We start from the raw sequence: 26,752 nt of genomic DNA, 5'->3' as shown, positions 1-26,752 counted from the left end.
CCTAATATCCCTGCATTCAGTCAGCCTCCTCGCCTAATCCTGGGACAGACAGGACCGCAGCACAAACATGCCCGGCCAGCTAGAAATCCTGGCATGGACTCGCCCACTCCATAGCCTTTCACTGTGTGCTGACTGCTAATGTGTGTTTGTCACATATTTAATTCAACTGAACTGCAAATATTTCACACGGACAACAACTGTCACCTCACCTGCCTTCTTCTCGTTACAGATGCATCTCATGTGTTCTTGTGATTGAGCATTGCTTTTGTCCTTCATTTCAGGGAGAGCTCATTACTTTCTACTACTATTGGAAGAAGACCCCCGAGGCAGCCAGTTGTCGAGCCCACCGCAGACACCGCCGCCAGCCCGTCTTCCGCCGCATCAAAACACGAACCGCCTCAACTCCTGTCAACACTCCCTCTCGCCCCCCCTCCAGCGAGTTCTGTACGTATATTCGACTCCTTCAGTGGCTGCCAGGGAGGAAACGGGGACGTGACCTTATATATTCTGGTGCGAGACTGATATATGATAAGTGTTTTTCCTGCCTCCTCCTCCAGTGGACCTCAGCTCAGCCAGCGAAGATGACTTTGACAGCGAGGACAGCGAACAGGAGCTGAAGGGCTACGCCTGCCGCCACTGTTTCACAACCAGTAAGACACCACCTTCCAATTACACACAGTCACACGTGGCTTATAGACTTCTTGGCTATTCCTGTCCTGATGAGGATCAGTGTGGGTCTGCTCAACACACCGCTGTGTGACAGATGGGCATCATAAGATGTCAGGACTAATTTGATCAAATCAGACATGAGCCCACAGCTTGTTCACTCTCTCCACCTCATTATCATTCCCCTCTTTCCACACAGCTGGCTCCCAGTGCCAGGCTGATCACACTGATCACAAGTAGGGTGGCTGATACGTTAGGCTTCATAGTGGTAACACTTGTAGACATTAATACATGTCTGAAAATGTGGAGAAAAAATAATCATTTTCCTTGCATTAAAATGATTTCTCTCATTAGATGTTCAACTAAAAAGTTGCTTTAGAATATTCTCTATTTTCGACAGATGTGAGATCATTTCTCTGTGTTTGTTCTTCTTAACGCCCTGCGAGCGTATGTTATTTCACAACTGTAAATGGCTTTTTTCAGCCTCCAAGGACTGGCACCACGGGGGCCGGGAGAACATCTTGCTGTGCACAGACTGCCGCATACACTTCAAGAAGTACGGTGAGCTGCCCCCCATCGAGAAGCCTGTGGACCCGCCGCCATTTATGTTCAAACCTGTCAAAGAGGAAGAGGATGGACTCAGCGGGAAGCATAGCATGAGGACCCGACGGAACCGAGGCTCGGTGCGTACACACTCCTGCTCTCCTTCTATCTCTCTATTTTCACCTTCAGGACCCACAGCCTCAGAGTTATCTCCAGAGTAATGCAGAGCCAGAGTACAAAGCAATACGCTTTATCCTCTCTAAACAAGAAGCACAGGGCCAGCTTTGATAGGGATTGTTTCATGAATTCAGTTTGATGTCTGTCCATGTCAGTTTCTTCTTTCCAAATTATCCTGATATTCGTCATATTTCATGTTGGCTCTGTTTGTTGTTGACAGATGTCGACGCTACGTAGTGGTCGTAAGAAGCAGACAGCCAGTCCTGATGGCAGAGCCTCGCCGACCAACGAGGACTTGCGCTCTAGTGGACGTACCTCACCCAGCGCGGCTAGTACTGACAGCACAGACAGCAAGACAGACTCCATGAAGAAGCCCAGCAAGGTAAACGCAGCAGAGACTGTATGAAACATTGTCTTTCTATGCATGTATCTCTGTGAAATGGACCCTAATGATTCTGCTGCTTTGGCTCCACAGAAGATTAAGGAGGAGGCTCCTTCACCTATGAAGAGTGCCAAGCGGCAGCGAGAGAAGGGAGCCTCAGACACAGAGGAGCCAGAGAGGGCCAGTGCCAAAAAGTCCAAGACACAAGTGAGTCTTTGGTCTTTGATTGGCTATTCTATATATTTCAATGCATACTTTGTGTTATGATACTCATACTTCTCTCTCCTCTTTCTTTCAGGAGCTGAGTCGACCAGACTCGCCGTCAGAATGCGAGGGGGAAGGGGAAGGCGAGGGCGAGAGCTCTGATGGGCGTAGCATCAACGAGGAGCTCAGTAGCGATCCTAAAGACATTGACCAGGACAACCGAAGCTCCTCCCCGAGCATCCCCAGCCCCCGCGACAACGAGAGCGACTCCGACTCCTCCGCCCAGCAGCAGCAGCTCCTGCAAAGCCAGCACCCTCCAGTCATCCAATGTCAGCCAGGCACCTCAGCCGCCTCCTCGGCGCCCCCTCCGCCTACAACCTCAGCCCCCTCACTGCCCCCACAGGTCTCCCCCACAGCGGCCTCCACCTCTCTACCTCCCCAGCCTCTGCCCCCGGCAGGCCCAATGTCTCTTATCCAATCAGGAGCGTCCCTCCACCCTCAAAGGCTTCCCTCTCCGCATTCACCCATGACTCAGGCTCCTCCTCCCGGTCCCCCAGTCCCTCCTCCGTCATTACCCAGCTCGCATCATGGGCCCATGCCTCCCATGCCACATCCACTGCAGCCCGGCCCCTCACACATGCCTCACCCTCACTCCATGCCCCCTCAGGGCTTCCCTGTGGGTCAGTCTCAGGTCCCGCCCCTTCCTATCTCTGGCCAATCGCAGCAGAGGCCTCACACACCTCCTTCCCAGTCACAGTCATCCGCTCAGAGTGGAGGCCAGCCTCCCAGAGAGCAGCCTCTTCCCCCTGCCCCAATGTCCATGCCTCACATCAAGCCTCCACCAACCACACCTATTCCTCAGATACCCAACCCACAGTCTCACAAACACACACCTCACGTGTCGGCGCCTCCGTTCCCTCAGATGCCTTCAAACTTGCCTCCTCCCCCTGCCCTCAAGCCCCTCAGCTCTTTGTCCACCCACCATCCTCCATCTGCACACCCACCTCCCTTGCAGCTCATGCCTCAGGGGCAGCAGCTTCAGCCTCCACCTGCCCAGCCTCCAGTCCTCACCCAGTCCCAGAGCCTCCCTCCATCAGCCAGCCACCAACCTCCACCAGCTCCTCCTCTGCCGCCCTCCGCAGCAGCTCCACACCCCAACGGGCCACCGCAGCCGCCATTTTCGTCTCATCCTTTCAACACAGTTCTACCTCCAAATGGACCTCCCCCATCCTCATCAAACTCTCTGCCCGGCATACAGCCGCCATCTTCCTCTGCTCCATCCTCCTCAATCTCTATGCCACTTCCTGCCTCGGTCACTTGTGCTGGACCAGGCCCAGCACTCCCTCCCGTACACATCAAGGAGGAGCCTCTGGACGAGACAGAAGAGCCAGAGAGCCCGCCGCCGCCACAGAGAAGCCCCTCCCCAGAGCCTACTGTCGTCAATACGCCCAGCCATGCCAGCCAGTCAGCACGGTACGTCTACCAGCTCTGATTTCTACCCAAAAACTATCTGTAAGAGATGAAAAGCTACACCTGCACAAGCTGTTATTTATCAGCTTTCTGTTGAGCTGCTTACTGTCTTGTCTGGGGATGCTGATTAGCTCTCAAACACATCCAACAACAAAGCGCCTCTGCCTTCAGATTTGAAGGCTTTGATGTAAGCAACAAATCGAATGTCCTCAGCAAAAACAGACATCCAAGGCCGCAATTAGCCCTGAGCTCTGAGTGGCTGATGGCTAGGAATTATCGGGGATGGAGAGCAGGGAGATTAATTACAGTGAGATGCGAGTGAACTGAGGCATCTGAATATAACTATCTGTAGTTGCCTTGTGCTTAAGTGGCTCTCAGACTGCCAATGAATAGCAATGAGGATTTTAATACACACTCAACATAGCCACAAAAGTGAATGCAGAGGGAGTTTGTTTCCTTCTGAATAATGGACCAGTGTGAGCTAATGCGAGCTGTCTTTTCATCTAATGGGACATTACCCTTCCATTCAACATGCAAAATTAAACATGGATATCATGCCTCTAGTCTATTATGTCTGTTTGTAACACGCACAGATTTAACTGGAACATCATTCTTTTTTTATGAGCGACTGTTAAATGTTTTAAATGTCTCTCGTCTACCACCATCACAGGTTCTACAAGCACCTGGACCGAGGATACAACTCGTGCGCTAGGACAGATTACTACTTCACTCCCCTGGCTTCGTCCAAACTGGCCAAGAAGCGAGAGGAAGCTCTGGAGAAGGCCAAGAGGGAAGCAGAACAGAAAGCAAGGGAAGAGAAGGAGAGAGAAAGGGAGAGGGAAAAAGAGCGAGAAAGAGAGCGGGAACGAGAAAAGGAAGCGGAGCGAGCTGCGGTGAGTGGTTGTGTGTGTCTGCCCTTTGGTTGGCACTTATTAATATCATATTTCCCCTCACAATCTTACTTAACTTGTTATTTCTCCTCTCACAGAAAGCCTGCAGTTCCTCTCATGAGAGCAGAATGGTTGAAGCTCAGATGGCTGGCCCCGCCCACATGCGTCCACCCTTCGACGGCCCCCCCACTACGATTGCAGCTGTGCCACCGTACATCGGGCCCGACACGCCTGCCCTGCGCACCCTCAGCGAGTACGCTCGCCCCCACGTCATGTCCCCCACCAATCGAAACCACCCCTTCTTCGTGTCCCTCAACCCTGCAGACCCATTGCTGGCGTATCACATGCCCAGCTTATACAACGCTGACCCCGCCATGCGGGAGCGGGAACTACGAGAGCGGGAGATGCGAGAGAGGGAGATTCGTGAGAGGGAGCTGAGAGAAAGGATGAAACCTGGTTTTGAGGTTAAGCCTCCAGAGATGGACACACTCCACCCCTCTACAAATCCCATGGAGCACTTTGCCCGCCATGGGGCCATCACGTTGCCCCCCATGGCAGGCCCTCACCCCTTCGCCTCCTTCCATCCAGGCTTGAACCCATTAGAGCGCGAGCGGCTAGCCCTTGCTGGGCCCCAGCTGCGGCCAGAAATGAGCTACCCAGAGAGGTTGGCTGCAGAGAGACTTCATGCTGAGAGGATGGCCACAGTGGCCAACGACCCCATCGCCCGTCTACAGATGTTCAATGTCACGCCACACCACCACCAGCACTCGCATATTCACTCCCATCTACACCTCCACCAGCAAGATCCTCTACACCAAGGTAAAAGAAAGCCCTGTTCATACACACACATGTTAATGTCACTTTACTGTTGTTAAATGTCACACTGTACGTCAAATTAAATGATTACAATTATATAGTATATATTTTTGTATTCATGTAATAGATATCTTTGAGTCTTTCATAGTCTGATCTCTACATAGAACATGTTGCTATAGTTACATTTATAAAAGGGAAAAAACATAAATCAATCTTTAACTTGTTTATATTTCATTGTTTTCCATGCACTTTTGAAGACATATTCAATATATCAATATATATATATATTATTATTTTGTATACTTTATACTGTATACTATACATTTATATCATGAAATTGTTTTGTGAATGTTTAGTTTAACTTTGAATGTTAATATTTTGATGTTAGTGTTACTGAGAAATGTTTTGTGATTATATATTTTGACATGAAAATAGAGATCTGATATAAAAAAGATATTTGTATAAACCACAAGTAAATTTGAATATATTTTAAAAATTGTGGAGGACCGAGAATAGAGCCTTGTGGAACCCCACAAATTTAAAGTTATGAACTGAAGATGGAGCAATTTTAAGATGCACAGTTATCGAAGATTCGGGTCCCCTTATAATAATGGCAATAATCCACTTATAATCAAGGCTAGCTCACTAATGTACAATAAGGATCTGTCAGACAGATGAAAACGCCTTTGAGTAGGTTGATATTAGTTTAGAGTGTCTCTCCTAATATACAGTGAGGACATGAGTCAATGTGCTACAATGTGAATCAAGTTGTTTGTTAATGAATATATGGTACTTCTCTCATCACAGTCAAAGAGTGAAAAAAGGGACTTTGAATTAATATTTCCACTTCCATCTTTTCAAGTATCAAATGTTCATGTGAACTGAAACCTCCATATAATAATAGATTCGCTCTATAGTATTGTACAGAGTAAGAAGATGCTTTACAGTGGACTAATATAGTAAAGTTGTCCCTTCACTCTTTTGTTCAACCTTGAGAGTATCATTACATAAAGCTGTGTATCACTAAAGCCTGTAGCATGAACTGTCTGTGATGCTTGTAATGAGTGTACCTTGAACCCCAGACTCTGACACCCAGAAGGTGGTGGTGAATGTCTTGTGTGTCCTCCAGGTTCGGGGGGCCACCCGCTGGCAGTGGATCCACTGGCAGCAGGACCCCACCTGGCCCGCTTCCCTTACCCTCCCGGCGCCATCCCCAACCCTCTCCTCGGTCAGCCACACGAACACGAGATGCTGCGCCACCCAGTCTTCGGTAAGCTCCCCCGCCAATATCATCTCTCATTAACTGCTATATCACATCCAATCAAATCAACCCGAGCTCGGCCAAATTGCCTGATCAAATCTTTTTGTTGTGCCTCTTCCAGGTACTCCATACCCACGGGATCTACCAGGAGGTCTGCCACCGCAAATGTCCGCAGCCCACCAGCTGCAGGCCATGCATGCCCAGTCAGCTGAGCTCCAGAGGCTGGCCATGGAGCAGCAGTGGCTCCACGGGCACCATCACATGCATGGAGGACCACTGCCTGGCCAAGAGGACTACTACAGGTCAGATAAGCATCATAAAAGTCAGTCTAAAAATACTATCAAATCTACTTTTTTGTGTGTCTATGTGTGTTTGATTCGCACAATATTAATACTTGTTGTTGTTTGTGTTTCAGCCGGCTGAAGAAGGAGAGCGACAAGCAGCTGTAACCAGTCAGGGGAGGCAGCGGCTGACAGGTGCAGGACCCGGGAAGCTGTTACAGAGTTGTTACATTCAGTTTTGAAGAACGGAAAAGGCCAAGTGGATCGTCTGAGAATTCGTCTGCTATTCGGTTTTCGTTCCTGTCAAGGACCTTCTTTTTTTTATTATGATTTTTCAAGACATTGACTTTCTTTGGTATATAGCCAGTAGTGACAACGTCCTCAAGACTCCTGCATGACAAGCTTCCCTGACGTTTTTTTGTAGGTGCTAGAACAAGACACTGTGCTTATCAACAAAAAAAAAAGACAAGACCGGTCAGGCCGTTTATGGAAAAATAACAAGTGCTATCTTAAATTCAACATTTATTTTAATACATTGTTGGAGGTTTTTCATAATTTTAAGAAAAGCTACAGCATGGCGTTTTTGAGTCTGTAAATAGTATATATAAACATATAATTATTATTATAATTATTATTATTACTAGGTGTGGACTCCAAACCAAGTCGTTTCAACCTCCGATATAATTGTTTTGAAGCATTATCCCTTGTTTCAGAGGGGAGCACCATGGCATTATATGAGCAGTTTCTGAGAGAGTTGTGGTTCAGTTGTGACGTTCCTCTGACATCACTGTGTTAGATTTAGTCCTTCATACACGATGTAAACCATCAACGTGGCACACCCACATCCATTCATCACGCAGCAGCAGGTCGTCAGAATGTTGTAAACTCAACGTGTTGAGTTAATGATTTGAAACACTTGAAGAGGTGACTCAGTCGTCACTGCGGCCTCTGTGGAGTGCACGCGAGGCCGTGGATTAAAAAGAAAGAAAAACAGTTTGCACTGAGAGCGCTCCACTCAACTGGTTTTATCCTTAAGCTTAAAATCAGTATTTAAGTCAAATAAAATGGAGTCACTCTTCATTTTTACTTTGTGTTTTTACAGAGATTTTAATGATGATTTTAAAAATGTGGACACCAGAAATATATTTGGCTGAACTGAAGAAATTTAAAATGACTTCTAGTTCTTTTAAATTCTCGGGACCTGAATTTGTTAGCGATAAAAGGAGCCTAACAGGACTTTGGGATTGTTTTAAACGTGTGAATGGTTGTGAGTCACGTCAAGGAGTGTTGTGGCGTCCCTCTTTCCTCACCTGGTCCAGTCATCAGTGTTTGTTCGCAGGGCTCACGTCTGACTGAGTCGTCCTCCAACTAGACTGTAATAATGTTCACTGTGACACTAGAGGGGGCCTGCCGACACGCGGCGACCAGGAGGGAGAGGGGCCGTGATTGTGTGAGTGTGTGTTTGTTTCCTCACAATGTTTTCGTATGCCTTGGTTCCTTAAGGATACACACACACACCTGGGCCTCAGGAGTGTGTGTTTGTGTGTGCCACTGACTGTTACAAGTCGTGTTGACCTGTCGTACCGGTGCACATGAGCCTAAGTTTGTCTTTTTTTTATCGTTTTTATCTGTAGCCATGACATGAGTTCTGCATTTGTTCCATGAACTGAGACTGTTTTACCGTCATGGACATTTAGGAAAACTGTGGCTATTTTTTTTTTTTTTGTTCTTTTAACCAAATGAAGAAACTGTACTTGCATTTAAAAGTGACCATATCTACCCTTGGAGCACTATAATTTACATTGAAACACTTGCAAGCATCATCAAAGTCATGCCCCCTTTTTTAAAAACCCCAAACAGTCTTTGAATCCCCCCGACTCACTCTGTGTCGCCATCTCCCACCGGTTCCTGTCTCTCTTCCGACGACGGCGCCTCATCATCACCTTCGCCTCGTTTCCTGACGATTCCCTTGCCTTTTATTCCCTCTTTTTGTGTCTCCAAAACCTTTGATGTTAAGTGTTGTCAATGGTTTAGCTTCTTGTTTGAAAGCGGCAATAGCAGAATGTAAATTCTGACTGCTAAGATTTATATATATACTGGTATCTTGAAGCTTATTGTATATATGAGTAGTCGCCATGGGATGACACAATGTAAACAAAAAGTAGAAATAATAAGAAAAATTGTGAGTCCTGTGTTCTCTCCATTTGAGTATTTTGTAATTTTTTTGAAAAATTTGTGGAATTAAAATAAACGACTAAGTTACACCACAAGATACGACTTCTTTCTTTTTCTTTTTCTTTTCTGATACCTGAATGAATCTAATTTATTTCTCTGTAAACACACTTGTCTTTATGCTCAGGTAAAGAAGAATGCTTTATCCCGGCAGCTGTGTGCATCAATAATCCTGCTAATAATAAGCTATCATTATTTCTCACTCTCGTTTGCTGAATGACAAAGAAACACTCTTAATTCCCTCTTTTTTCTTACACGTGTAAAATGTGATTCTCCAGCCGAGCAGAGCGACTGATGCTGCGTCTGTTTTGATATCACTCCTGTCCTACATTTGCTCTTGAATAATACAATTTCTGCTAGACAGGAGAAATATGTAACAGAGCAGACCTGTTTTTCATTTTTCCAGCCTTCCATTTTCTCAGCTCCACAAACACCGAGCTTTAAGAGATCACCTCAGCAGCAGGTAGTGAATCTCCGAGCTGAATATTGCACCGCTATGGTATAATAACATCAAAGGCGGGCTAAGCCAGAAGGAACACTTCTTCAGGCTGAGCTGCCTCGCTATCAGCCGGGCCGGGCTGTCATTTCATCCTGTGTGTGGGGAGTGATAGACCAGCAATCTGTGATGCTGTGCCGCAGCGATGGCTGTCATTTTGAGGGGGAGCTATTATTCCACCGCCGCTCTCTGAAATGATGCCCTGTCCTCGGGAAAATCGAGGTTCCTTGGATGCTCTATCCCGGGGCTGTCATGTGACGGCAGCCTTGTGAGGAGGTGCTGCTTGTTGTTGCCGGCTCGCCTCACCTCCCCATAAGACACAACAAGACGTCAGAGTGGAGCAGCACTGGCTGGTTGAATAATTCATCTCCCCTCCTCCTCTTCCTCACCGGCGATGGAGCGACTGTGACTTGTGTCAACTCAAATCCTTCTCATAATGCTGTGTGTACCCCTCAGGCGTGCACACAGGGATACATCGTCTGAGAAGAATCAGCTCCTTCTGTCTGAATAGCAATCTCTCTCAGTGTTATTGTGTCTGCTGCAGCAGGTTTCGGACACAGAGCCTCCTCATCTCCTCCGTCCTCCTGTCTCCCTCTCTCTCTCTCTCTCGCTCCGCTGGGCCTGCCTGCTGCAGAGTGTGATGCTCAGTGGCAGAGAGGAGCCTACGTGCTATTAGTGCATTCAGTCGGAAGGTAGCCGTGTTCCTTCAGCGGGTAGCTCCGCGGCTGCATTGAAGCCGAGCAGGAGCCTGTTTATCTAAAAATGAGCTGCGATGACACAGAAGCAGAGCTGCTGCTGGTTTGGTTCCTCATCCCAAATTAAACACACAGAGCACATGATACAAGATGATATAAGAAGAAGACGACATACTTTATTAATCCAAATTCAATTCAATTCAAGAAATACAATTTTCATACTACACACACATGGACAAACTGAACCCTATGGACATGCGCCCTGAGCAGAGGGGGGGTCCGGTGCCTTGCTCAAGGACACCTTGACGGAGCCCAGGAAAAGAACTGACATCTTTCCAGCTACCAGTCCCAATTCCATGCTTGGTCCATAGCGGGACTTGTACCAGCCACCCTCTGGTTTCCAAGCCAAGTCCCTACGGACTGCAATACCGTGTACCTGATTACATGTTTGATATTAAGTTTAATGTGCTCGGTGGAGCAATTTATTTATTTCACTTATGTTTGATTCATTCCTCGTTTAGATCCGGGAACTGTCCCAGAATGCACTGGGGCAGGCAACAGATTTATGGACATAAGTCCTCCATTGATACTGACTGACTGTCACTTAAAGGAGTAGTTCGGCATTTGTTAGACTGGGCCCTATTTTTACAAATTTGGGTGTCGAAATGACTCATAGGAACAAAAACTTTTGGAATCAGCTCAGTAGATGGCTTTTTGTGTAACCAGAAACAGACTTCTGTTTCTGGTTACACAAAAAGGATCTTACTCTTTAAAAGAAGGATGATCTGTTTTGTAGGGATCATTTCTGTAATGTTGTCGGACACCTGGGGTAACAATCGGAGCCCGTCGGTGGCAAAAACAAACACTTTTAGTGGCCGTATTTTGATCAGGCGCAATTGCCCCAGGAGCCGAGTGCACCAGCTGGGCGTAAAAAAAAATAGGTCTTATCTCTTACGTCTGACTTAGCTACCACCGACTTCTTGATTGGAATTCACACCGAGTGCACCAAGTCTAACTAACACCGGTCGTAGCTGCTCTGAAAGGCCCTACTGGCACAAAATTTGAGCTTAGTCAGCACCTGCAGGGCGGGGACAGCGCCGCGTTTCTGTCTGACACATGCTGCAGCTGAGGGGAGAGCTCTTTGATTTATTCAAACAGAAACAAGAACGAAACCTTCAATCAACTTACTGGCCGTTCACGGATAACTCACTCTCGTTTTAACACCATATTAGTCATCCTGTAAAACAACAAGATGCGCTGCCACTGTGTTTTTCTTTTAGGGTGACCGTTACTTTTACCGTTTGTTTTACTGTGGATTCAAGTCTGACTTTCTAAACTTACGCCTGCTCCATCCTAGGCGTAAAAGATACACCCGGGTGCAACACAAACAGGGCTTAAGTCTAACAGGTGCACAGGGCGTAATTTAAAGTCCGTCATAACTTTCAGCTCTAAGTCGGACGTAAGGTTACGACCAGGCGTACGACCAGCTGGTGCACTCGGCTCCAGGGGATTATGTTGCAGTCGTTGCGGCCGTATTGTAGCTATGGCGGAGGCCATCAACTGGACCGATTCCAAAGGTTATTGTTCCTATTTCGACACCAAAATTAGTCTCCTTTAACTCCACACTGTGCCCCATAATGTTTCCACACTTTAATCACCTCTTATATATTATAATCTCAACACTAATTTAAAGTCTCTCTACTCATTTTTAATCTGTTTTACTTTTGTTTTGTTTGTACTGCTACCATCTTTGTTGCTCTAGCACTAACAAGTTGCTCCAATGAGGGACTAATGAAGTGCCAGTGGATGCATGCATGATGGGTGCATAATGGACGATCAAGAGACTTTTAAGTGGAATTTATGAGCCTGCTCTTAAAATGATAGTTAAGCCCCATCTCTAACAAAACAGCTTTAATTGCATTTTATCAAAGTGAGTTCTGCAGATAATCATTCAGTAATTTTTAGTCTTCGAACGATCAGTTCCCATTTTAATGTCAGATTTAATGTTGTGCTTTAGCTACAGTCAGAAACACTTTCTCAAAGCGTACACACCTTTAATCATTCGTTACCTGCGTGTTTAAGTATACTTAAGTCTTTATTAATGCAATTATGCATAATGATTTATCAATAACCTGCATGTTCCCATAAATCCAAATGATCATAACATTACCATAAACACTGTTAATGAGCCTGAATGTATGCAGGTTTGGGCTTAAGGACTTGTTGCTACGACAACAATTCCAGATGTATCTTAAACCAGCTTTCAGATCTAAAGAGCCACACACATATCTACTCATAACGATAATCTGTATAGCTGGTTATCATCACGTGAAGGAGCTGGTCTGACACTCAGTCACTTAGAAAAGAAGCAACCAGTGGTTGTGTGAAAACACCGAGCACAGCTGCAGGAGTTTGATGCATGCAAATAAAGATAATTAAAGCCATCTAAAATGCAAATGAGCCCATCTCAAATACACAAACATGCATTACATTTAAAACAAGGTTGGTCCGTGCATTTCAGACAGCTGAATATTTATATCAATGAAACAACCTTCATTTTCCAAGGAAAGGTTAGAGCGAGGCTCTGCGGTAAAACGCTGGAGTGAAAACTACACCTGGAGGATTTAAATTGCGCTGTACGGTAAAACACTCGTCACGTCGCAGTCTGCTTTAAAGCACTTTTCTGCAAAGACAGAGCAAAGGTCAAACGAGAAACCGTGGCTCTGAATTTGTCACAAAGCAGAGCAGAAACGACCCTACTGCTTCATGAGGACAGAGGACACTTCATATTTACAGATAACTGAGCCCACAGGCCGTCTAATGTCGGTGACTCTCTCCTCCTCTCCTTCATGTGATCCTCTTCCTCCTCTTCAAACCTCGCTCACAGCTTCATCAGAGGCCGAGCTTCCTCTTCAAGTTTGCTAGTAAGGAGAGTGCACCGGTGTGTGGACTGTGAGTTCAGATGTTAACTGTTTTAAAAAGCAAAGGAAACCGGAGAGGATGTTGGGCTTTTTGCTTTGCACATGAAATAGATGGAGTGATCCAGCAGGACATACTGATGCTATGGTTTAGGGATCTTCTGTGGCAAGTTTTATGCAATTGTCCTTAACAAATGGTTGTTGTGTCCCTGTCCATTTTATTCTGCTGCTGGATTAGTCAAAGTATTTTAACCTTTTTTTATTCCAATCTGTGAGGTTTTTTTTAAAATTTAATTGCTGTCATCCTGTTTTTTGTAGATATTTTTCTTCAATAAGAATACAACTTTTTTTTTAATTGGCATTGGCACAATGAATTTTTACTCAGTGCTACTGAAATACAGTTTTAGGCTCCTCACTTTTACTCCGGATTTCAGAAGAAAATGTACTTTTAACATTTTTTAATCAGCTACAAGTCAGTTACAAATTACTTTTCATATTCAGATTTTAGTAATGCAATTCATGATCAGATTATACACACTATGTTGACCTACCATGACCGACTACATAGTTAATGTACTTACATATAATTGAATCAATAACTAAAACTAATAGTATGATATTATAATAATGACAGAGACTGTTCTGCATAATGGGCTCGTATTACTGATACTTTATGAATATTTTGTAGCACATAGAACTCATTTACTGAAGTAAAACTGTGAATGCAGGACTTGAGTTTATAATCGAGGATTTTCATGGTTTAGCTGCTTTTACATCAAAATAATTTCTGGATGCATCATCAAACACTGCTTTATACTTCTACTTCACTTGTGTGAATTATTGTATTTTTCCAGCTTTACTTGGTAACTTTCAAATCAGAAATGTAAGCCATAACGTCTGATTCACTTTTGATCTTTTTTACTTCCTGTTAGCCTATCGTGTAGGAAAATGTTAACTTGTACTAGGACTTGTCTTTTACTGTGGTGTTGCTTCTTTAATTCAAATGAGCGCATTCTTCTTCCTTGTGAAACTACACTACCCATGATGCAACGCAACCACTGAATGTTTGGTTGGAGGTTTGAATGTTTTATGCTACATGCTACTAATGTAGCTTCAGGTCGCTAGCCTCAATCAATGATGATTAGCACGCTACAGATATCTAATAAGCTAACTCATTACTGACTCAACACACCCATATTCAAACGTGTTCTCTCTAGCACCAACGATTGCTCATCAAGTGACATTACTCATAGTTTTTCATTGTTGTGAACACATACAAAGCTCTTTCCCTCAGCAGAACTGGAGGAACACAACAGGAAGTGACACATCAGTACTCCCATCTGGTGCCACTCAAACCACCAAAAGACCTGGACCGAAGATCTGGACGGGTCGAATCAGAATGAGGATAAAAGTCTGAGGATAAGGTGCGAGAAAGTAACAGAAAAGAAAGATGGCCCAGGTTTAGCCTAGCAACAGTTAGCTTAGCTTCATTACAAGCTGTTCCCATTTAAATAAAAGAACTGATTACCACCAGTTGGGAGTTGAGGATCAAGGCTGAGTTCTCAATTTGTTCTGTAGAGGCTGTAAAAAATACATGAAGGAGGGGAGGATCCTGAAGCTCTGCATACCAACAGCATAATGTTTCATGTCCAAGACTTGGCTCCCATTTTGATCCACCTTAATGTTATACTCCTGCAACTGTGCATGTGTAATGACTTTTCCAATGTGCGTGTGTGTATCATTTTATCTCTGTGCATCTGTTTTGGTTGCAGCCTGCTGTGTGTTTGAGGCCTTGGCTGCAGCTCTCATGCTTCTAATGATATCCTGCTCTCACATTCCTGTCAGAGCCGATCTGGATTCCCCCTTGTCTGCACCAGCGGATCAACCCAGTGCAGCCAGCGGCCCGGCTCGAGCATTCCTCACCCACTCCCAACACACACACACACACACACACACAGGCCCTCAGGAGGCCTTTGCTGACGCCTACCTACCGCAAACCTCACACACACTCCCTCTCCCTTCTGCTTCTATTGTCTTGAGTTTGATTTCAGGGGGAACAGCCTGCAGCCAGAGTCGCAGGAACTCTTTGTTCAGCAGAGCGGTGCCAGGTTCGGTTCCTCGCTGGCAGAGGATAGACAAAGCGCGGCTCACACGCTAGACTTCCAGGCTCCTCTTTAATGTGTTGTCATAAAACATGCAGCTGGCACAGACTTAACGTTCAGTGGGACTCTGTGCTGCTGGGTTTTTGCCCTTCCAACTGTCCTCGTCCATGTTTCTCTCTGCAGCGTCTGTGCTCTGTCAGAGTCACACAGACCTGACATTTCAGCTTCTCCACAGCACAGCCTTTCAACTCATTCACCTAGTGGAAAATCTGACAAAATCAGGAGACGGCTGAGGCTACAGTCTGCAGAAATGTCCTCTTCTGTCATCTCGAAATGTTGGGACAGTGCAGGGATATTGCTTCTTCTGGCAGTGCACTCCCTCAAATTTATTTTTCAGATGAAAATAAGACTTCAGGCTGTCGTCTGATTTACTTCTCCTCTGCATGAAGGGAAAAGAAACCCAGACCCAATTTAAGAAGCAGCCTGCGTTCGGCCATGTGGCTCCCCCCCTGACCCCTTTAATGTGCAGACATGAGGGTTTGTTAACCTTTGAGAACTCAGAAGCAGATTTGTTTTACTCTCACATCTACAAACAAATTCTGTCCATCCTTAAACCAGAAAGTTCGTAATAAATCCCAAACCAACTGTTAGACACACAAAGGGTTTATGATGCAAACCAGCACTTATTCCCTCCTGATGCACCTCAGTCTGCACCGTCTTCATGCAGGTGGTCGCTTCTTATTACTTTTTCAACTAGCTTCTATCAAAAGAAAATCTGAGAGCATTTTCTTTATCGTTTGTTGTAAATAGTATTGATGCTTGTCTTTGAATGAATACTGTCATTACATTGTCATCTATGATCAACACTAATTATTTGTATCAGTCAAGCCCTAGCTGCTTTGCATGACAGGTAGGTTTGGTTCTCTATATTTACACATGCAATCTGGGTGTTCTGCAGAGAAAACAGGCTACTATTAATAAGACTAGGTGAAAACCTAGTATGTGGCAGACTGCATCAGATCAATGTGCACTTTTGTGGGCAACGCTGGATGCGTGGTGTGTGCATGCATGAAAACAGTCTTCACAATGCTGGCATGACATGCACGTATCTCGCGCCAAAAATGTAAAAAATAGGAGGCTAGCTAAGTGTTTCCCGGGCCGTTGTTGTTGTTGTTGTTTTTTTTTTTACATTATTTGGCTCTGAAAGTACCATCACTCAGTCAGTCAGTCAGTCGGTCACATACAGACCCATATGTAGGGCTGACCCAAAATAAAAAAGGCCAAAAATAAAGCCACAATACTAATTTTTAAGTCATTGTTTGAACTATTTTTTTTTCTTTCTAAAAATCTGATCCAAACATTTTAATGTGAAACAACTTTTCCTTTGAAGCCACAAACAACAACTTGAGAAACTTAGGAAATGAATTATGATTTGTGTACACGTTTGTTATAATAACTATTCTGTTTTTAAGGTCTTGTGTTATTTAAAGGAGAAACGTTTCCTAAAACTCACTTCCAGAAACAGGAAGCTGAAGTTGTCAGCCCGTCACAAACAATGCTTTCTACCAGGTTTATTAACTTTATTTAACCCGCTAGTTTGGGCACACGACTGGCACTGCACCTCTACAACCACACCTGGCACATGCTTTTTCCTGTAATACATATTCAACACACGCTTTCCCTACTCTTCTGCGCTGCACTGCTTTAAACACTGTCGCTCCAACAGGGATGTTAGGCTAGCTAGTGCCTGCTGCTTGTGCTTAATTGAATATAACAGATTAAATTTGTTACAATTTCATTTAGCAGACGCAACACAAGCAACGATCAAGACAGGAGGGAACAAAGTCAGCAAGTGCCAACAAACAGCTTTAAACGAATCAGCAGCATCAACAAAGTCAATATAGTCAACATCATCATCATAAATATCCTAATCAACATCAACAACATCCTCAATGTTGTCATCATCAATAGCATCAATATAATTTAGTGCGGAGGTGTTCATGGAAGAGCTGCTTCTGAAAGGTGAAAGGGACTCTGTGGACCGAATGGCGTTTGGTAACTCGTTCCACCACCGGGGACTACAGAGGAGAAGAGTCTAGTTAGCGACTAAGGGCCCTGTTGTGATGGGAGTACCAGGCAGAGCCTTTCATTGGCGGCGTGTGGTGGGCGAGAGGGAGTGTAGACCTGGATGAGGGCGTTCAGGTAGGCAGGAGCCGTTTTTGTTGCTGTTTTGTAAGCGAACAGGGTTTTTAATTCTTCAATTAAATGTACGTTTGTAAGCATTGTCATTGTTCAAATGACTAAAGATAAGATAAGCTTAACTGATCCCCCACAGGGTTTACAGCATTTAAACATCAAAGAGTGGTTGTGCATATTGACATACTTTATGTATCAGTTTGGTGTTGATGGGCACTATTGTCCCACAAAGCTTCGTGGTGCTGCGGCTGTAAAAGAAATTATTAAAGAAACAAATTATGGATTGTGCTCCAGGTAAACGTTTTGTGAGAAGTCAGTGGTAGTTTCTCAGTATTGTGGTTTTATTGCCACATACAGTTATCTGTATCATTTTCTTTTTGTAGAAAATTGATAAAAGTTTTTTGTTTTGTCCAAAAAGCAGCAGCCTATAAGTCAGTGCATCTCGTCTTGTGTATAACCTGCTCTTACAATCATTTCACACTTTAAAAATATGGCTTTCCCCAAACAAAAGATGGTCACATTCCCTTCTCAGAGAACCAGATTATTTATCTCATCTAAACTTGTGAGCTCCTGTTCTGCAGCTGTATAAACATGTATACTGATGGTGGCACGGTGGTTAGCAGTAAGAAGGATCGCCCAATAAAAGCTGAGATCCACTCCAGCCCCCCCCAGCAACCCCTAACAGGATAAAAGGTATATATTACAGATGGATGGATTTTATTCTCCAACCTTTATATTCTTGAGGGTAAATTCGACATGCATAACTATCTTAGTGCCTTGGCTTGTTGCTGAATAGGAATTGGATTTATGTGTTTAGATCGGCCCATCTTTACTGCATTGTGGATGTGCCTTGTTGAGGTTTGTCCACATGGCCAGTGTCGGTCCTACCCATTGGAGGTGCTTACTCAAAACCAGTTGTCCCTTGCGGTCTGAGGTGAAGACCAGGTGAAGACCAGATTCTCTGAAGGAAAGTTAATTTTTGACATTATTGTGTGTCATTGTCTCTGCCGGGCTGATCTGTGATGATCTCAGAAACGTATCTTCAAACATACTCCTTATTCTCTCTCTAGCTGTAAGACTATTATTTTCCTCATTGATTAAACATTCAGTCTTCATTTTTGAAGACTATTAGAAATGCCAGATTCCCGGAGCCCAGAGCGACATCTTCACTGTACTTTTTTGTCCAATACACAGTCCCATAGATTTTCAATTAAGAGTGGTATAAAGAGACGTGAAAAATCTAATGAGAGCCTGGAACCCTGAATTACAGGATTTTTCCTTGATAAGTTACTGACGCAATTAATTGTTTTAAAGAGGGAGTATTATGCTGTGTCACATTTTAAGACATATATATATAATATTATAATGTGGGATGTCCAGACTAAACGTGGGTGAAATTTCAAATCTGTAGGTAAAAGTATGTCGGAGTAATCCCCAGGATTCTCAGCTCAGTCTGCAGGCTGCTGTGAACGTCAGGTTTCACACTGTTTTTTCTACATGCTGCACTTCGTGACATCACAAAGTGAAGCCTGAGCAGGCTTAGGAGAGCTGGCTAATCAGAAGAAAGTGGGCTTGTAGGGGCGGTGTTTCTTAAAGGAGCTATATGTAACTTAAAAGATACTCATTCCTAGCGACACGGTCGGTTGTGAGTGAACTTTAGTCAACCTTCTTGTACGATTTTTAGCATGCTCAATCTCAGAACTCACCGGCTCTGTTTACTTTTCACTGACGATTTGTGTTTATTGACCGGCATCATGTTGACCAAAATCAACACTGTCATAATACTTAAGTTAGTATTATGTTAGCTGGCGAGGTTATTTGCCAAGCTAGACAACTGACATATACACTCAGATAGTATTTTGGCAGTCATAACATTAGCGAACATGCTAAGGTTAGCCAACTAGCTCTAACATAAATACATTGCATGGCTCTGGCATTGTGCTTCGTAACCAAATGGCAAATTATACCAGCAAACGAGCAAATCTTCACAAGCATTAACTAACACTAGCCAGGCAGGGCGGCTTGAGAGAGCTGGGATGAAGCACTTGTGCGGCGAGAGAAAAAACGCTGCACTCAGGTTTTGTACAACAATAAGACAATTCTGGGTCTGTCTGGGACTAATACGAATGTAAAATCTATTCTACATTAGTTGACTGATGAAATCTTTTATTTGCAATTCAACCAATTTCTGTTTCCTTTTCTGTTAATTTTCCTTTCCTGTGTGTCGTCTTTTCCCTTCAGATTCCATTAATTTCAGTGCTCCACAGAGGTGGTTTGGGGATTAGATGTCATTAACAGACTGACCTGATACGCTTAAGGTCAACAGCTCCACACAGCCTCTCATCATGCAGATAACCAGGTTTGACCCTGGCCTGTCAGAGCTGCTGTGGTGGCTCTACGAAGCCTGCCTGTGTCAGGCTAGCAACAGCACCGACGCTAAATAAATCACAGGCAGTAAATGGCTTCTCCTCCTCAGCAATTTCCTCAGCGATCATCCGTCTGTGGGCAGGACTGATAGCATGCTGTCAGTCGCATGCTAGTAACCCAGTGTTTGAGTCTACTGCAGTGTGGCAGCAGGTTAGCATCACCTCCTGTTGTCCTGAGGACCAGGACAGCACAGGAAAGGGGGTTCTGGGGTGCTAACCGGGGGCTTAGGGGTGTAACTGGGGTTACGATGCTGTGGCTTGGGGGCGAGGAGAGACAGGAAGCACCCTGACCTTGTGTTTGTGTAATGGCCGTCCCTCTGATAGATGCTGTTGTCAGTGCACCGTGGTGCTGTCCACTCGCCCTGACGCAGATGGATCGGCCTTTGTTTTCTCCCTCACCTCCGCTCTGTAATTAATCTTCAGTGCGAGTCCATAGAAGAGAATGCTACGAGACGCTATGTGCTGCTCACCGGCGGGCGGGCGAGCGGAGGCAGCTTTCAAGGCCTTGAGGACCAGCACCACCCAAAAGAAGATGTTTAAATGCATGCCGCTCCGGGCCTCCGCGCTCACCTTGGTTATCAAAAGAAGAGGCGACGAGCACAATATTTGTCCCGGCTGCAGAGGACAATTTATCTTGGTTGAAAATAGCAGCTCTGGGAAGATTCAGCAGTAATAGTCCTTTTCTTACAACACTGCCAAGACACATTTATACTGAGGCCTGGTTTATCTCCACCTATTGCCTCACCACATGTTTTCTGCTCCATTTCACAAGATAATGAGGCTGTGAGCTAAAAGGCTTAAAGCTAATGAACATATCTGTGCTGCTATTTTTCAGATTCAACTTGAATCGGCAAATTGGCCAAATAAGTAGAACTGCTTTTTATTCTAACAATTAAAATTCATACTATATCTGCATTACAAAGCTATGTTATTAGATATTATACACTGTGATGACAGGAAGTAGTTGTTATCTCTCTAATGAGACAAATGAATATGGCCTCTATGAGCCTTGTAGGGTTTTGAAGTCAGTGTTTGTAAAGTAAAATCCTCCTCGGGGTGCAGCAGTGGGCTGCTAATCACAGCCTGTGTTTAATCCCTCGGCTGTGGAGCTTTTCACCAGCTGAGAGCGGTGTGGGGTTGTGGACAAACTGAAGCCCCCTCGAGATGGAGGTGTGAAGCAAATCCAGGCAAATCACTGAGCCTGGAAATTAACAGGGACGAAATAAAAGAGGTATATACTGTATTTTTTTTTCTGTAGAGGAAGGTCTTTATATAGCTGCGCTTTAATACTGTGCTGAGGGACCGGTCAGTTTAATGAGGTGATGTGAAGCTTGGAAATGAATAGTGTTGTGATATCCTGCAGCACAGCAAATAGAAGCACTGGGAGCCATTGAGCTGCAGAGCCTGAGGCGCAGCACTGCAGAGCAAACAGGCAGAGCGTTGGTTCACTAAACGATGCAGGATGGATGCTGGGTAATCACCACGCTGCTCATAAATTCTCCTTTAAAGGCACCTTGTAGAATAGACTGACTGCATTTTACTGAGACTATATCACTATACCGTCCAGATAATAAGCTCATCATGGGATGCAAACATAAGAGAGACGTTATGTTATAATAATCTGATTTACATTCGGCTTGAAGAATCATTTGCTTTCGCAGAGACAGAGCAGACACATGAAGCGGGATGCACACCGCTCATCCCGATTATCCATGTTCATGTTGAACATTTCTCCGGTGCAGCCCCCGGGGTTATGGTAGAACAGTGCATGGTTTAGTAGAGCCCTCCTCCCTCCCTGTAAGCCCCTCCACTCCGGTGGCTGGCTGCAGATTTAATGGGCTTAGCAGCTGTTGAGGAAAAGCAGTGAGGGCTTGTGGCATATGCTCTGGTTAGAACAAAGAGCAGCGAACTCACCACACAAGCTACAACTGCCTGAGCTGCCACAGGGGCTGCAGTCAACCATTAAACTCCTTTTACAGCCTGTGTTCATTCACTTTATTTGATTGACTCTTTGTTGATGCCATGTTCTGCGTTTTTATCTACTATTATTAGCGTGTTTGATCGTTTTCACCCTGTTCACAAAAAGAAGTCAAAGAAAGTAGTCCCTTGTCATTGGGGCACATGTTTGCACAGCAGCAGTTACTTTCTCTTCCCTGTGCCAGGATGTACAGTAGGTGTGTGAGCTGTTAATTCATGAAATGAGAGCGGAGGATGGTGTTTCAAAGGTTCTTTAAAGGCACTTGACAAGGCCGCCCTCTTCAGGGAGAGCTGTAATCCTCCAACATGTCTGCTTTCACTGTGATGCTGTTTGGATTGAGAGTGGTGCACAGAGTCCTCTAGTGGAAACACTGTACACACACATAAATAGCTCTGTGGAAAAGTTCATCTATTTTTAATGCTACATGCAAACAAACACAGCTTTGACCTGGCTGACGTGTGCATCAAATGAATTAAAATATAAAGTTCCATTTTTTTTCAGGCAGATGAACAAAACTAATTTGAATTTTCCGCCTGGAGCTGTTTTATTTGATTTGGCAAAGTGCTCCACTTCTGACTGCAAATATGATCAGATTATAAGCTGTAAACTAATGAATTGATTTGCTTTTGCAGAGAGCACAAAGCAGGAAAGGTTCCCTCACATTATTGTACTATGTGAAACTTTGCATACAGTTTTTCCTGTACATAAAACAAAGTGACAGATTGCACAGATCCGTTTTGTTGCATATAACCGGCCCAAGCAGCCTGGTTCCTCCTCCAATTACCAGCTGTTATGGACACACACGGGCTGATGTAAGTTTTATTGCCATTTGCACAGTTGCTCTGTGCATATATGAGCTTCAACAGGCAGTGTGTGCAAACAGTGATAGTGTTGTGTTTGTGCACGGTGTGTGTGTTTCCCTAACTGTTAGCAAACACGCTGCAGTGCCATGTTCTCCCACTCACTGCAGACAGCAACAGCTCAGTGACTGTGTGGGAGTCAAGTGTGGCCGCTTTGCTAACTGTCTGTGCTCGTGAGCGTACAGTATAAGCTCTATAAATCAAGAAGCTGCTCGTGCTGTGTTTGTGTGCTGCTGTAGGTGTGTATGAATAAAAGAAGGTAGTAAAAGCTGTCTCTTGCATGCCGGCTTGGCCTCATTAAAGAAAGAAAATGTTCTAGCACTAGCTGCGCTGCAGGGAGGCAGAATGTTTAAACACACCAAAAGGCTTTCAGGGGAACAAAATGAGACAGTAAACACTTGGCATTGTGTGTGAGAGAGATATGAAGGCTGGAAGAAGAGAGAATGAGCCCAAGCAAGAGGCCACAGGATGAACAAAGGCTCATCATGTGTAATCTCAGCCAGTGTTGCTTGTCAGTCTCATCATGGCTGACCTTGTCTGCAGCTCTGCTATAAGCATGACCTTCTGTCCCGACTTGGCTGAGCGAACCCGTCACACTCTGTTTGTCTGTGAGCCACTCGCCCCCACACCAAACACCAACCAACCAGCAGCTCCGCCTGTGTGTGTATGTGTGTGTGTGTGTGTGCCTCCTTAACTTCACTGTGGAACAACATGAGGGTCAGCTGAGAGGAGAGAGGTCATGTGATGGAAAATATCTCATGACATCACCTGGGTTGTACCATGTTCATTTATTGAACTGAAGTGTTATAAAAAAATATATAACTACACCTCAAGACTACTACTACTGCTACCGAGGTATACAGTTATAGTTTAGCTTAAAGGTTGACAGTAATTTATATTGTGAAGTTGCGGGGTAGTTAGACCGTTGGAGGAAAAACGAGGAAGAGGCGATGTGCATTGCTAGCCCAACAGAGCTCAGATTTATTTCCTTGCCGCAGCTAACAGCTAACCCGAGGTTGAGGCTCTTCTTTTTCCTTAGCTTTCGCTCCCTCAACATGTGACTTTTCCTCCCCAGGAACTACTGCAACACAACAGGACCATATGCCCAGACATTCATCTTTAAAGATATGTCACAAATATCTACTTTCACTTTAAAACAACTATGCACTGGGGCGGTTGTGGCTCAGTGGTACAGTGGGTCGTCTCTCATTTGGAAGGTTTGGGGTTTGATCCCTGACTGTTAAAGTCCACATGTTGCAGTGTCCTTGGGCAAGAAGGCAGAGCCATGGGGCATGAATGTGCTAGATACTGATAGGAGACGGCACTTAGGCCTTTGCCATCAGTGTGTAAAAGGGTGAATGTGTCTAAGCGCTTTGAGTAGTCGGAGGACTAGAAAAGCGCTATGTAAGTACAGTCTATTTACCATTTGTTTAGAGCAAAAGTCAATCAAACAGGAGAAACAACATTTATGAGGGATTATTTTCAGCTGCAAATTAGGTTCTTTTGGACAATGGACATACCAGGAGTTTAGTAAATAGGATTAAATCTTTCCTCGTTTTGGTATTTTTGTTGGATTTGTTGACAATAAAGATACATATTATCAGGCTTACCTTTAATTACACATCAATCCAAAAAGATTTTAGAGAGAACAGATTTCAAAAGATCAGTACATTACTCATAGACCCGATAAACAATTATTGATGCATGAAAATCTCAAATCTCTTTTGAATGAGTCCTCTCAGTACACCTGAACAGACAGACAGACAGAAATCAAAAATAACATATCGCATAATATCCTTCTCCAACAAGGCATGACCTTCACACTTACTATTTTCCGTTATTGTTGCCTGTTGTCTGTGATCTGCCAGCAGAGGACGCCACAGCACCATCCCAGACTCTCTGCTGCGTCTTGCTGCTTTGCTTGTGCTCAATACTGAACTATAAACACAGGATTGAAATCTATTGATCCACCATCTATACAGGATTTAAGTGAGGCACAACTTAACACATGCACACTTCCAGAATATATAATTAGGAGAAACGATAAGCTCAGGGACAGCAACAAGCAAGTCTTTTATCCAATTTGTGATTTCTTTTGCATGAAATTTTGATGTTTGGTTGTTTGTTTTGGAAACCTCTTACTTGTGGAATCTAACGAAGATGGATGAGCAATTTACAACAGCTTTTATTATTCATTATTATATTGAATGTTTACAGAATAGTTTTAGGCCCACATAAAAGCTACACATTTACACTGTTTATAAAACATCAGCCTACTTCTTTCACATTCATACAAGATTTAAATACTTCAAACATTTTAAGCTTAAAGATTTTTGTGTAATAGGACTCTGAAGGAGTTTCAGAACGAGAACGGAAAATGTTGCTTTTGCCTCCACATTAAAAGCCTGTAATTTCCTAACTTTGCCTAGATTTTGTGATACAGTAACTTGCATTATGAAAACCAAATCAAACAAACAAAAAAAACTAATACATATTTTATATTGAAAACTAAACGGATGTACTCCATCCATTCACACAGGCAGAATTGTCCGACAGGAAGTAGTCCATCAGCAGACCCAATCACTACAGGTGCGACGACAGTTCAATTTAAACGGTTAATGAAGAGCAGGTTATCAACAACTGGTAAGAAACGCCATTAAATGTCACTTATTGGAAAATGTGTCTCATAAAACTGCCGAACATGAAGGAGAGAAGTAACCTAAAGGTGAAAGTTAGTTTAACTTCGTATCCTCACGTTAAATTCACCAACATCATTATGAGCTAAGCTAGCTTAATTTTTCTCACTGTAGCTTTAAACACAGGTGTGTTGATAGGACTGGATAGGCCAATGTTATAAAACCTCACCACAACCACAGCGGTTTTATCTTGTACCTAGTTTAATCAACATTCTTGAAAAGGTATATTTAGGCCCAAATCAATATAGTAGACCTCAATCTGTGTTCCTTTAGTTAACGTGAAGTTTAGCTGAATTCATCCAGCTTCTGATGTCCTGCGATTGACTACAGTCAACACATAGCTGAAAAAAGAGGCCTGTTTCTATGACAACTTGACAAGTAACCAAGTAACGCTATGTTACATTAAGTTATTGTAAGTGGCCAGGGATATTTATTTTATCCAAAAAGGAGGTATGTAGTGTAGAGGCCTGTTTCTATGACATGTAACAAGCTATGTTGCATTAAATTATTGTAAGTGGCCACTGGCCAGGGATTTATGTTATTTATCTTCCTATCTGCCCTTGTGTCTCATTTCAGGGCAGATTTTTATTCCAGATGTGCATACAATATGACACTCACTGAAAACTGTAACTTTAGTAAAAGTTTTTGGTAAGATAAATCATGTCACTATAGTCACTAAACTCATAGTCACTTGTCACTATGGGTATTTTTCCTAATTTTAAAATATAGATGATAAAATAGATGGTAACATAAATCCGGAGATATACTGTAGATAGATAACATAGATGAAAATAAGAAAGGTAGGGAACAAAAACTACATCAACAAAAATGAAAATGAAGTGCACCTCAGGCAACTGGCTTGGATGTAAAAAGATGCTTGCTCAGTGGCACAAATCAGACAGCCCAGTCATGTGGGTGGTAGGAGTGCTGTTAATTTTATGGATGTTGGCTGCCCAATAATTAACATAATTTAATAATGCCAACTCTCCTTCAGCTTTTCTGCCCAGTTTCAGGGCAAATTCTTATTTTTATTCCAGTTGTGCATACAGTATGACAGTACGAAAACTGTAACTCAAGTAAAAGTTTGACAAAGAAAAATAATCTCGTCGTAGCCAGTGGCAGAAGAAGGTTGACCTCCGCTCCTAGGCATGTATAGATAATATTGGTAGAATGGTTTTGTTATCCACCCATCCTTATTGCTCAGTGTGAATACCAAAAACCCTTTTTGTAAAACAAAGGGAAATGTGTCAGCCTTGTATTGTTCATCCAGTGCTTTGTTCATAAAATCAGTCCAATGATTTTGAGAGAAAGGATGACATATTTCATGTTATAGTTCTGCCTGATGTATCAAGTTTAGGGTCTTAAACAAAGCTCCTTTTAACTTTACTAACAATATATTTATTATTAACTAACCAGTGTCAGTTAATTATCAATATGGCTTTCCGAATGAAATCTCCCTCAAT

General features: G+C 43.9%; 1 protein-coding gene across 1 annotated transcript in view; it reads left to right on the top strand.

Annotated features, from left to right (window-relative positions):
* rerea (arginine-glutamic acid dipeptide (RE) repeats a) overlaps nucleotides 1-8,960 on the top strand; it is an 87,636-nt gene extending 78,676 nt beyond the window's left edge. The window contains exons 12-22 of the mRNA XM_069659684.1: nucleotides 282-444; nucleotides 558-650; nucleotides 1,150-1,349; nucleotides 1,607-1,768; nucleotides 1,862-1,975; nucleotides 2,067-3,445; nucleotides 4,113-4,335; nucleotides 4,431-5,151; nucleotides 6,278-6,418; nucleotides 6,531-6,711; nucleotides 6,825-8,960. Of these exons, the coding sequence (XP_069515785.1) occupies nucleotides 282-444; nucleotides 558-650; nucleotides 1,150-1,349; nucleotides 1,607-1,768; nucleotides 1,862-1,975; nucleotides 2,067-3,445; nucleotides 4,113-4,335; nucleotides 4,431-5,151; nucleotides 6,278-6,418; nucleotides 6,531-6,711; nucleotides 6,825-6,858 (3,411 nt within the window). The 3' untranslated portion in view covers nucleotides 6,859-8,960. The remainder of the gene's footprint in view (nucleotides 1-281; nucleotides 445-557; nucleotides 651-1,149; nucleotides 1,350-1,606; nucleotides 1,769-1,861; nucleotides 1,976-2,066; nucleotides 3,446-4,112; nucleotides 4,336-4,430; nucleotides 5,152-6,277; nucleotides 6,419-6,530; nucleotides 6,712-6,824) is intronic.
* The last annotated feature ends 17,792 nt before the right edge of the window (nucleotides 8,961-26,752 follow it).

This window comes from Semicossyphus pulcher, unplaced genomic scaffold (genome assembly GCF_022749685.1).
Source record: "Semicossyphus pulcher isolate SPU_LCO1_2020_fin unplaced genomic scaffold, fSemPul1.0.p SCAF_13, whole genome shotgun sequence".
Classification (NCBI taxonomy): Eukaryota; Metazoa; Chordata; class Actinopteri; order Labriformes; family Labridae; genus Semicossyphus; species Semicossyphus pulcher.
The sequence above is the reverse complement of the archived record's forward strand: the minus strand, read 5'-3'. Positions and strand labels throughout refer to the sequence as shown.